Raw genomic sequence first — 13,153 nt, 5'->3', positions numbered from 1 at the left:
AAGAGTCTGACTAATTTAGTTAGGAAAGCTGGGTAATTGGCGCAAGAGAAAATCTGGAGAATATTTAATTGGTAACTTCTATGACTGAATGTATACATTCATCATGAATATCTAATCGGTCCAACAGCTTGTACTCTAATGAACCTAGCTGTTAGAACTTGTCTGCTCACTGTTCAAACCTGGTAGGTTTCATACTCATCAAGTGACATAATAGTTGTAGAGACAGAGTGTTGAGTTCCTCATGTAGCAAATGATCACAGCCTTTACTGTGCTCTGTGCAACAGAAAGTTACAGTTCAAAATAACACCATACTTAAACATGTTGGATTTAAATACCGGCAGCCGCCTGCATTATGCAAATAACGCTAACCGTTTGCCAGTATCACCAGTCAAAGGTGCCACTTAAAACATATCAGGCGCGCTGGCTATTTCAGCCAGTTCATCGTACCTCGTTAATCCCCTCTTATTACCGACGTGCAATGCTAAGTTTTTAATCCCGATGAGGAATCCAGGAAACCTCAGCGCTGCCACATGTTTCGTCCATGATTTCCTCAGCTGGCAGACTGGTGTTTTCTGTTGGCATTTCTCTCGGTCAGTACAGGATCTGAGCGGAAGCTGCATCTGACACCAATTCATATTTTAGTGACCAGTAGAGCACGCAGGGAGCACAGCAGTGGATGTAGGTTTTACCGTTCGTCGCTTATAGCAGATAAATTGCATTAACACCAACCCGCCCGCTATAAACTGAAAGGACTGTATAATGATTTAATAAGCCAAAAAACCTAGTTGTGCTATGAAGAGGAAAGGAGTACATGGTTCCTTCATATATCTCAATGTTACATACTATGATGGCTAAGCTTCAACAGAGATGACCTTCAATGGCATTTCTCGTTTGCCTCGAAACATAGGAATGGGAGTCGGCCATTCAGCCCCAAGAGCTTGTTCCAGCATTCCATTACATGATGGCTGACCTGTACCTCAACTTCATTTACCTGCCTTTGTTCTATATCTCTTGATGCCCTTACCCAACAAAAACCTATCAATCTCAGTCTTGAAAATTTCAGTTGATCCAGTTTCTACAACCTTTTTGGGGGAGCAAGTTCCAGATTTCTACTACCCGTTGTGAAAAATTGCTTCTTGATTTCACTCCTAAATGGCCTAGCTCTAATTTTAAGAAGTTGCCCTCTTGTTCCCCCACCATATGAAATAGTTTCTGAATGCAATTTAATAGGGTAGATATTATCATTATAAACACCTGAATTAGATCACCGTTGACCTTCTAAACTCAAGGGCATTGAAGCCAAGTTTATGCGACCTGTCCTCATAATTTAACCCTTTTAAGCCCTGATATTCTGGTGAATTTGTGCTATAACCCTTCCAAGGCCAATATATCCTTCCTAAGGCGGGGTGCCCAAAACTGAAACAGTACTCCACATTTGATCTCATCAAGGCTCTGTATAGGGGAAGCATCACTTCCTCAGTGGAATTCCAACCCCCTTGAGTTAAATGCCAATATTGCATTAGCCTTTTTGATTACTTCTTGTACCTGTGCAGTAGCATTAAGTGATTTTTGTTCATGGACACCTAAATTCCTTTGCTCCTCCACAGCTCCTAGCCTCTCACCATCAAGAAAATATTCCAATTTGTGTTATTAGTTCCAAAGTGGATGGTTTCACACTTCCCCACATTGAACAACTTCTGCCATAATTTCACCTGTTCACTTAGTCTGTCTATGCCATTTGTAACTTCCTACTCTTATCCACACAACTTGCTGTACCTATTAGTGTCATCTGCAAACTTGGATATACAACTCTCTATTCCTTCATACAAGTCATTAATATATGTGGTGAAAAGTTGGAGTGCCACTTGTCATATCCCACCAATTAGAGAGTGGACCCTATCTCCCAACTATGGCATAAAGTTATCTCCAATTCTGTGCGCTTTCATTTTTGCTAGTAATCTCATCTATGGAACCTTATCAAATGTCTTTTGGAAGCTCATGTAGGTAACATCCATAGACACTCCCCTATACACTGTGCTGGTGACCTCCTCAAAAAATTGACAAGATTATTCAGATATGACCTACCCTTCACAAATCTATGCGCTCTTTGAGCTTGTCCAAGTGCTCACTGTCACTAATGACGTATTTCAGTAACTTCCCCACAACTGATGTTTAAATGATAGATCTATAGTTACCTAATTTCTCCCTCCCTCCCTTCTTAAATAATGGAGTGACATTTGCAATTTTCCAATCCCAGGGCACAATTCCTGAATCTAGAGAGCGCTTGGAAAATTATGACTCTCCCATCTGTAATTTTCTCAGTTTCCACCCCAGAGTATTAGAAGAAATATCAAGTTCTAGAGATTAGTCTATCTTAAGTCCCATTATTTTCTCCATTTGCATTTTTTTTCTTGTATCAAATTCACAAAGTTCCTCCCCTTGACTTATTTTTAGGTTGCCTTGTGCTGCTGATATTTTGTCATCTTCATCCACTGTGAAAACAGATACTAAGTATTTATTTAACAAGTCTGCAGCTTTGTTATTATGCATTATCGTCTCTCTTGTATCTGTCTTTAATGGCCCCACATTCTCCTTTACCATTCCCTTTCTCTTAATATATTTATAAAAACTTCTCCTGTTAATAGAACTGGAAAAGTTTTTGTGAGTATATTGTTTTGTTATAACATTTTCTATGTAAGTCTTTTGGATGAAACTAGCAAGAAGAGGCTTAGCACTGCTCTTCCACATTTGTTTCCCTCCCCACCTCCAAGGCAGGAAGAAGAAATTCAGAGCTCTGTCACTTCAGCCTGTTCCTTCTCCGGTCTGAGTGGGCAGTTGCACAACAGCATTGGGAGAGGCCCAAGATCAAGTTGCGTTCCTCTTATGTGTAGGAGGGAGTGGAAAGGGCATCTTTTTGTTTTGCAGTGTGGAAAAGGTGGTGTTTAGTCATCCTGCATTAAGAACATGTTTTTTTCCCTGTAGTGTGTGGCGGTGAGTTTAAGTTCATCCTGTATGCCATCCTTCCCCCTGTTGCATTAGGTGACACAACATCAGTTAGTCACAGCAATGAAATTGGAAACATCCATGGTATTATGAATGTTAATTTGTAAAGTGAGTTTAGCCCATTAACAGAGACAGAGTATGTATTTTCTTGTACTATTCTGTGTACCTTAGAAAATAAGGAACAATTTAAAAAAATGTATTTAATTGGAAGACTGCTTTCTCTTCATTCATTTATTTCCTGTAATATGATACAGTATGTTGGTTCACAATCGGCCTCGTCTCAATTAAGTCCTTTTCAGTCTGTGATCCGATAAAATTATTGAACGTATGTGGTAGCGCATATGAGATCGCAGCACAGTCAAGGGCAGTGTGTTCAGTGTGTTCAGGTTGTTTTTGTATTGGATCACCTCTTGTGGTTGAAAGAACGTGCCTTAGATCACTTGATAGACCATAGAAACAACTAATGTTCTTCCAAAGCAAGTCAATTTTGCAATTTGACCAGCAAAAACTGATTAGTTGGGCAATAGTAGCGACGTTATTGATAGACTGGCAACACACAAGTGGTGCTTGGATTTTGTGCTTTAGAGTTTTTGTTTGACAAAGTTGTTTTTCATTTGCTTTATTTGATTTGTTAGATTAATGTGAAGTAATAATGTTTCTCTTTGAACCTTATTGTGAAATTTCTATTTGAAAAATAGATCTTTTTTGAAGTGCTCTTCATTGGTTTAACAAGCTTGTATCCAAACACCAACACCTCCCTGGCCCCCCCGCCCCCCCTCCCCCGGAAAATGATCCTGCCTATAACACTGAACAAGGCGCCTTGTTCTGATCTCCGTGTCATGGTGTCGTTTAATTAGATATTGGACAGCAAAGATGATCATAGAGGTGCAAGGGTTAATTATAGGAGTGGCCGGTGATGCTCAACCCAAGAAAATATCTGCTACACATCCTGTAAATTTGTAACAACTGATTTTACTTTTTAAAATGTTTTAAAAGGAGTCAGAGTGAGTCAGCATTATTGAAATAAAAATGAAAGTGCCAAGTTCTAATGAAGTTTCCTGCTGAAATATTCATCTGCTTTCATCATTTAGATACTGATTTCAATTTATTTTTTTAAACCTTAAAACAGGGTTAAAAATCACTGGTGAAAACAGCGGACAAATTCTTAAAACGTTCCCGTGGACATTCTGCTGATGAACCCACTTAAAATAAACATGTTAATGCTGAGGTTCAACTAGCGGACAGATAAGTGTTATTTCAATATGTTAAGCATTCATCTACTATTATCGCCAACTGTAATTTCTCCCTTGTATTGCTCTTTTGAATTTACAAGAAAGGTTTATATATTTTTTAAAAGCTGAAGTGAGCCACAGAAGATGAATTTTGTGTTCTCGGTAATGCCTGACAATTTGCCTCCAGTCTGGGCTTGCCACTCTATTTTACTCATTGATTTCTCATGTCATTCTTCACATTTCACAATGTGGGCTCTCTTTCCCCTGTTACTGTACAGTAAACAAAAGATCTCTGCATATGAGCAAACTGGAACCAGCCCAACATAACCATGCGCTACAATGAATCCACAAACAGGTCAAGGTTCTGCATCAAATATCACAGCAGCACACGGTAGTAAAACCCTAAATATGGAAATTTGTTGTGTAATTTTTTTTAATTAAGTGAAACTCATCACTTCAATGTGACTTATTTTACTTCCAAATAATGGCAATTCTTGTCATGCAGTGACAGGAATGATCAAATAAAGCCAGTTAATGCATTTATACCAGGGAATATCTTATCTGAAAAAAGAATAGCTGCTTCAAGTTTTGATGAAAATAAACTTTCATAAGACAATAGACATGTCCCAAACGATTCTTCTAAAAGCTCAATTTAAACATCTTATTTGTTCAGTTTTTGTTCAAAGAACTTATACATACATAACCATAACTGTGACTATCAAATCATCAGCTCATTCTAAAATATTTTCTGCCTCAAGTTTGTGCACACCAGCAGTAGGATCAAGTAATGTTTGGTTCTGACAAGCTCTAATCCCATCCTTCAACTGATCAGATTGATTCCGACAGACGCCAGTCCTGCCAGACTCTAACACAAAAGCAAAATACTGCGGATGTTGGAAATGTGAAATAAAAACAGAAAATGCTGGAAATACTCAGCAGGGTAGGCAGCAAGCTGTGGAGAAAGAAAGAGTTGACAAAACAGTTCTGACGAAAGGTCATCGGCCTGAAATGTGAACTGTTTCTTTCTCCACAGATGCTGCCTGACTTGCTGAGCTTTTCCAACATTTTCTGTTTTCTGTCAGACTCTAGTCCTGCCTTCCAATCTAACTGGCTGTAGCAGCTAACAGTCCCACTTTACAATTGATCTGATTGGCTGATATTGATTGCCTCCAATCCCAGCAGGGGGAAAAGAGATTTTTCTTGTGAAACATCAAGAAGTTGGGTTGAAATTGCTGATGGTTGACCTCTATCATGAGCCAGAGTTTGAGTCAGGCTTGGTTTGATAGTACTGCCGACTTTCTGCAATTTATATCTCCATTTGTCCAGTAACTGGAAACCTGGCATTATGGCCGCTTTATATATTAAAAAAAATGCCTACCAGGAATTGTTGCCATAGTAGCCTTTCTATCGGACAGAATGTAATTGTGCCTACTCGATGGCTGATAAGCTCGAGGTGTTATAACTGCTGTCAACATCAGATAAATATTAGGAGTGAGAGTTATGATCAAATACAAGGAAGCAGAGCATAATTCCTTTTCAGGGTACAAAGGTGTGTTTGCTTTTAAGAGAGATGCCAAAAGAAGTGAAACTATTTAACAAAAATAAGTTGACTAATAGGTCTGTTAATGCCTCATTTGTACGGATGAAACATGGTTTTGTAGTGAACGAGTGCAGTCTTGATTGTTTGTATTTTATTTCTCTGTTGGTTTAAAGAAAGGTAAGCCAGCTACTTTTGTTGTTTTGCGATCAGTACAGCTGAATCAATATTATTTAAAGATAACAGCACTTTCGCTCCCCAGAATTCTGAATTGAATAATGCAGCCATTTTGTTGCTTACAGTTACTTCAACAAATTCTCTTTGTTCTGACATCAGAAATCTCAGCCCATTGCAAATACAGAAGGGGTTCATTGTCCTCCAGCAATGAATAGTGGGGTAGAAATGTCTAGCATTTGGATATATCTGGAATCTACTCATAATTTGAATTTGTTTAGTTCTATTTGAATTGTTGTTAGCACTGAATTCCCACATTGTTATGTTTATTTGTGTTGCTTCCTTTTTGAATTTTAAATAATTTAATTTTTAGAAGTCAAAATGACTGAATTATCAGAAGGCTATCACAAAATGACTCTAAACTTCAAAAGGTTAATTGAATTTGTTATGAAAAACCCAAGGGGAAGAAAAATGTGTGTGTGTGTGTGTGTCTGACTGCATGTAAAATGAGAATCAATAAATGATTTCCTGTTCCATTTCATTCCACCCCAGATGTCAAAGCTGGAGTTCCTTAGTTCCCATAGGTGACACTTATGCTGTCACTTTTATGTCACTGCAAAGTGGTTTTTGTTATGCAGTCACTCAAAAGTCCCACAAATAGCAATGAGATCATCATAGTAGGTACAGCGCAGGAGGGGGCAATTCGGCCCATCATGCCTGTGCTGGCTCGGCTCTTTGAAAGCACTATCCAATTAGTCCCATTCCCCTGTTCTTTCCCCATAGTTGTGTAATTATTTTCCCTTTTTAAGTATTTATCCAATTCCCTTTAAATGACCAGATAATCTGTTTTGGTATTGGTTGAGAGATAAATGTTGACCACAACACTAGGAAAACTCCCTTGCTTTCTTTTGAATACAGCCATGGGATCTTTTATGTCTACGTTAAATTGAGGACCTTACATGCCTTATCGGAAAGGCAGCACCACCAATAATGTAGCATTCTCTGAATGCCGCACTGCTGTGAAGCAACTTGGGATGTTACCACGTTAAACGTGCTATATAAATGCAAGTTGTTGTTGCAGCCTAGATTGTGTGTTCGTGGCTGTGGAGTGGGGGTTGAACCCACAACCTTCTGACTGAGCTCTGGATATTTATTTTCCTCCTTCCATTAATGTGGGCTTCCTAACACATGGGAATTCTGCTAGGAGCAGGAGCTAATTTTGCTGAATCTGGAATACTTCAGAATGGTGGGTGTCTTTTCTTACTGTCATTTCTGTTTGCCTGTTGTATTTAATTGAATTTTATATAAATTAAAGTTTTTGTATTGTGTGCAAATTGGCTGCCACGTTTCCTACATTACAACAGTGACTACACTTCAAAAATACTTCATTGACTGTAAAGCGTTTTGCATCTTCCTGAGGTCGTGAAATGTGCCATATAAATGCAAGTCTTTTTATTAGTGATCCACAGCAGAGATTGTGATGACCAAGCATTCTGGATATTCACTTGGAAGCCTCAAGAGTTCTGGCTATTTATGTTTTATTCTGATGCAGAAAGGTTGACATCGACTGAGTGTCTGGATATGGGGCACTGCTCACCAGATTCATTGTGCTAATAGACAATGCTGCTTAATCATCTTCTCGCATATCACCATCAATTCAAATTGTATTCATTATTATAGGTAATGGAGTCCTTAGCACTGACAATGGTGATGAATGACTGGGTTGAATTTTTTGCAGGACAATTAGTGTGTGGGTTGAACTGGGAGCAACAGCCAGGCTGGATAGAGAAATACAATGGAAAATGCTGGAAATACACAACTGGCCTATCAGCAACTGAAAATGAGACATCAGACCCTTCCTCAGAAATATCTCAATGCTGATTGATCTGCTGCACATTTCCAGCATTTTATTATTTTTATGTCAGGTTTCCAGCATTGGCAATTTCTTTCTCTTTTTATCTCGACAGCCAGGATAGAGTTTGTTTATCCATATGGTCTTGGTTGCTTTGCCTCTGCTGTATGTTTTAATAACTTCGAGGCAAGATTTGAAAAGAAATGGGGGATGTATATACACCAATATTTGAACATAAAATGATGTGTTTCTTTTCCACTCCTGACTTGGCACCAAGACTTAACATCAAAAGAATGAGTTGAGAAGTTGTGTTCTTTGGATCTAAGTTCTTATCAATTTCTGAAGCTTGGGTCTTGATTAAGTAGTATTCAGACTGGAAGCTACTAGGACAACTTTATTAACTTATTGGATTATTTAACCTCTGGAAGTTGGGTTTCAATTCACTCCTAAGTGGTGCGATAAAATGATTGTGAAAAACTTGTACCTTGCTAATAATCTGTATAAATCAGACACGTGGCTGCCGGACTGCATTTGTTTTGCAGTATGACGCAGTTCCATTTATACTGTGCTGAAGATTTGGCAACGCAAGGACAGGTGCTCCTTATTGGCAAAATTACTCAGTTGTTTAATATTCACAAATTACGCACTCTTACCCTTTTCTATTGAATTTCAAATCAATGTGGGTTTTCACCATTATAAACACTGGCAACCTATTCAACTTTCATCAAATTAACTTTTTACCTCAGCAGTGTCTTTTGGTCCATCCACCCAAAATTAAATTTGACTTCTAAAAATTTGCCACAACAAACACCTGTTTTGCTGACAGATGACATAGTAAATGTCTATGGGAAACAAACCATTCATCTTGCTGTTTTGTTTATTATATACAACAGAGCTCTGTTCTTGTTTTCTTTTTCTTTTATGGGAAACAGTGTGAATAAATGAGACTCGTGCTGGAAATCAAGTGGAAAATTTCAATGCATGGCACTTAAATGAAAACACTTGAGCAAATGGGCAGAAGTTGTCAAACACAAAACACTGCAATGTAAACGTTGAGTGCATCATAATTTTGTTCAATGTGCCATTATTATGGCTCCTCTTCCCCAAACACACAGATATTGATCGTTTCAGAATATGGAGAGCAAGTGGACCATTCTGAAGTTCCCTGAACAATTCTATAATGCTCCTTCATTACGTATGCACAGTCAAATGCTAGATGGTGAAAATACAAACGGGGGAAAATTGTTTTTTGTTATAGTGTCTACAGCTGTTCCTTTGATGCTTTTAAACATATAACTATAGGCAGCCAGATGACACAATGCCACTTCACAGGGTTACCATTATATTTATAGGAAACCGCATCCTGTAAATGACATGGAACAGCATTGTCATTATCCTTTATTAAGTATATTTGTATCAACCCAATATGGGGAAAAATCACACTGACATTGATATTTTTTAATGATGTGATATACTTAATTCAACCAGCACCATTGATAAATCTGTAACCACCAGTCCTTTACTGTATATGACTCAAAATAGTCTCTCTAGGCACTAGGAAATTTGGAAGAAAATAATCTTCAAATTTATATTAAGGATATTTCACAGTTCCAGTGGACATAATATTCACTTAATCACCATTACACTTAACCACCATTACATTTGTAAGGTATATAAATGCTAAATCCTACACTATATGTAAGAAATATTATATTGGAAATTCCATTATGTTCCAACCAATGTCAGTTGAAGCATACCAGATGAATCTCTGCACCCCATCATCTTACACATACATTGTTAAATCCCAAACCAATTTTCCATTTGTGTTTGGATTTCTATTGGAGTGCTCACCTTGGGTTTTCCCACATAACCTGGTCTGAAACATGTTGATTGTTGTCCAAGCCAGATCTGTACATAGGAGGACTCCAATACAACACTAAGTGAAGTGTAACTTTACTTTGTCGGGGCATCAAAGACTGAGTTGGACACACATGCATTAACACTATTTTATGAGTAATACCATCACAAAGTTAGTATTGATTTCAGCAAAAGTTCCTTAATATCAATTAGCAGAATCTAATTCCTCATAAGTATAATGGTATCACAGATGTTGCTGGATTTTGCTTTTTTTTAATTCATTATCATGACAGGGAGATCACTGGCAAGGTTGCATTTATTGCCCATTCCTCGTTGCCCTGAGAAGGTGGTGGTGGGATGCTGCCTTGAACCATTGGTAGTGGTTTTGGAACAACTGAGTGGCTGGCTAGGCTACTTCAGAGGGCAGCTAAGAATCAACCAAATTGGTGTCTGACTTGAGTCACGTATCGACCAGACCGGGTAAGGACGGCAAGGTTCCATCCCTAAAGGACATGAGTGAACCAGTTGGGTTTTTATGACAATCTGACAGGTCACTTTTACAGATACCAGCTTTTTATTTCTATTTTTAGAAACTGAATTAAAATTCTCAAACTGCCATGGTGGGATTTGAACTCACGTTCTCTGGATTATTAAATCCAGGCCTCTGATGGACTAGTCCAGTCACGTAACCACTACACTACCTTACCCTAGTTACTGAGTAACAGTATGAGAAACTTGTGTTCAATGTCCAAGATTACACTGGGTTTCTCAAGGTTAAGGTTATAGTCTACACGCAAGGTATGACTTGTACATTCCTATAGCTAAGGCTCTTCTGTTTGATATGATCTTATCATACAACCTGTTTTTTGTTGTGGTAGACTGGCTGTTGTGGTAGACTGGCTGTTGTGGTAGACTGGCTGTTGTGGTAGACTGGCTGTTGTGGCATCAAGCAGTTTTTTGCTCCTTATGGGATGCTCTGACTTTATCTCCGGGAACGTCTGAACGTCTCATCATCTTCCCTTCCTAATTCCATGTTATGTATCCAGGATGATACATAACATGGAATTAGGAAGGGAAAATGATGATGTTGATGTTGGATCTCATCCCCATGTATATTCTTCTCCCTCCCACCTGCCCCCCCCCCACCCCCCCCCCACCCCCTGCACCTCCACCACCAACCTCCTGAGAGAGGCAAAAAAAAGTCCTGTAGCCAATTCAAGAGTCCTTTGTCAAAAATACCTCTTCTTCCTCACACCCCCCCCCTCCCCCCCCCACCCTGAAACCACCACCACCACTATTCCCTGGAATAGCTAACCTTCTACAGTATGTAATTCTTTATGGCTCTCGCATTGTACTTTCTTAGAGACTTATTGTATTACAATAAATGTTGTGATCCATTTATAGTCTTTCTATTTTTGATATAAACTTTTCAGTCTTAAACAGTCTCTCAGCTTTTTGAAGATCTGCTTTAAAAGTTCTGTGCACAACTTCTCAAAACCTTTTAACCTTTTCGAAAATAGTCTCATTTGGGTGGGCAAAGTATGATCATCAATACCTTTAAAATATCACAAAGGAAACCGCACTTGGACGTGGCTCATCATGATTTGTTAAGATGACCAATTCAACCACATTAATACGTTTTAAAGATGTGAATCATTCAACTAAACAGACACACATCACAAACTATAATAGGCCAATTTCAATTAGTTTGACACAAACCAGACTCTCTCTCCCAGTAATTATGATAAGATGTACTTTCTGATATCTCTGCAAAAGGGCTCATAAAGCCATATTGCTCAAGGCTCACAGTGAATTAATTGGTCTTTTGTACCTCAGTGTTGGTGCAATAGCTCAGGCACTTTGTACCAGTATGTTAACGTGGAACACCTGGCTGTACCAGAATGTGTGAACACCTCGGGCATGATTTTAGTTCAGAGCCGAGAACCTAGTGCGTCCGTAGATATTCATGTGGGGAAACTCGGAAGCCAAATGAGTTCATCGCAATCTGCGATCGCAACTCAATTGAAGCAAAGTATTTGTGTTTCCAGGTTTCCCATTGACAGGCTGGCTGCTGTCAGGAGGGAGTGGAATTGCAAATCTGAGGTTGGTGGTGGAAGAGGGAGATTATGGGCTTTGGAAGAAATTGGAGGGGTGGGGGGATGTGGAGGATATTGGAAGGGCCTTGGAGAAGACCAGGGAGTCCAGTATCGGGGTGGGGTGGAAGTCTGCTGATCACGGTTGTCCGATCACGCCAGGTGAGCTTGTTGGGCCTGGATGAAGCACTCCTCCTCCTAGCCCACAAGTAGTGCAATAAAGGCACTCACCTCATGGATCCGGCCCTTCCTGTCTGCTTTCACCTGACCTGAATCAGAAGCGATGGGAAACCCGAACAGTCAAGGCTACATTTGTTTGACTTTTCTAATACACAAAAAATGAAGTGCCTCAACTATCGCAGTGAGGTACATTGCCCCTTTAAGTATTGGCCTCTTGGTTTTGAATGGGGATTGGACTTGCAGGTTTCTGTTGCGTGTGTTTGGATGCGCATGCCTGGGTTAAACCTGGAAGTGGACATGTAGGAGCTAGGATGGAGTCCCACTCCAAAAATCAATTATGTTTACTGCTCACGCCCCACCCATTCTTGGGGGTTAAAATTACCCCCTTGTCCCTCCCAGCATACTAGGATTCATTTGTTTAACTAGCCACATCCCAGAATGTTTGTAGTAAGCTTTTATTGTTTTGTATACACGCTGGAATAATCTTAAATATCACTTTAAAACCAATATTAGTTTAATGTTTAGCTCCATCTTTTTTAAAATTTTGCCATGCTGTAGTTAAACTAGGAAATTCTGTCCTTATGTTGCAGATTTTAATTTGAGTTTCTTAGTTTCCCCAAATCATAAAATTATATCTTGAAGAATCTCCAGTTATTTTTAGTAGTGTAGAGACATTTACTCTAAGGATACAGCAAATTAGTCATGAGCTACAAGCCCCAAAAAGCTCCAAAGCATGACTCCAGTATAGTTTAAAAATTTAAATGTTCAATTGTGAACTACTTGTAAAGAGAGTAAGATGTTTTATTTATATATCACCATATCATGTTCTCAGCACTTCACAAGGTATTTACAATCAATCTGAGGAAGCTCTGTCACTGTTAAGTAGGAAAACATGGCAGTCAATTTGCACAGCAAGGTTCCATAAGCAGCAAATAAATGAATGACTAGTTAATTTTCTTTTGGTGGTATTGGTTGAGGGAAGAATGTTGGCCAGGACACTCAACTCCCTTTTCTTCAAATGATACTATGGGAATTTTATGTCCACCTGAGCAGGCAGCTAGCCTTTCTCCTATCTTGATATTACAGAACCACTTCAAGCAGAAGCTTTAAATCCAAGGGATTCCACAGCACTGATAGACGCTCAATGACAATCTTCCACATGTGCAGTTGTTTGGAAGTCATAGTTTCCAAATTTTATTTTTGATAAACTTTTCTTGCTGACTGC

The 13,153-nt window shown here is 39.0% G+C and overlaps 1 protein-coding gene across 2 annotated transcripts in view; it reads left to right on the top strand.

Annotated features, from left to right (window-relative positions):
- atp8b1 (ATPase phospholipid transporting 8B1) overlaps positions 1-13,153 on the top strand; it is a 162,537-nt gene that overhangs the window by 57,580 nt on the left and 91,804 nt on the right. The window contains exon 1 of one of the 2 annotated variants that reach the window (XM_067983872.1): positions 4,366-4,626. The exons of the other annotated variant lie outside the window; for it this stretch is intronic. Within the exon in view, the coding sequence (XP_067839973.1) occupies positions 4,575-4,626 (52 nt within the window). The 5' untranslated portion in view covers positions 4,366-4,574. Of the gene's footprint in view, positions 1-4,365; positions 4,627-13,153 lie in introns of those variants that run through there. 2 annotated transcript variants of the gene reach the window in all.

The sequence above is a fragment of the Heptranchias perlo genome, chromosome 1 (genome assembly GCF_035084215.1).
Source record: "Heptranchias perlo isolate sHepPer1 chromosome 1, sHepPer1.hap1, whole genome shotgun sequence".
NCBI lineage: Eukaryota > Metazoa > Chordata > Chondrichthyes > Hexanchiformes > Hexanchidae > Heptranchias > Heptranchias perlo.
The sequence above is the reverse complement of the archived record's forward strand: the minus strand, read 5'-3'. Positions and strand labels throughout refer to the sequence as shown.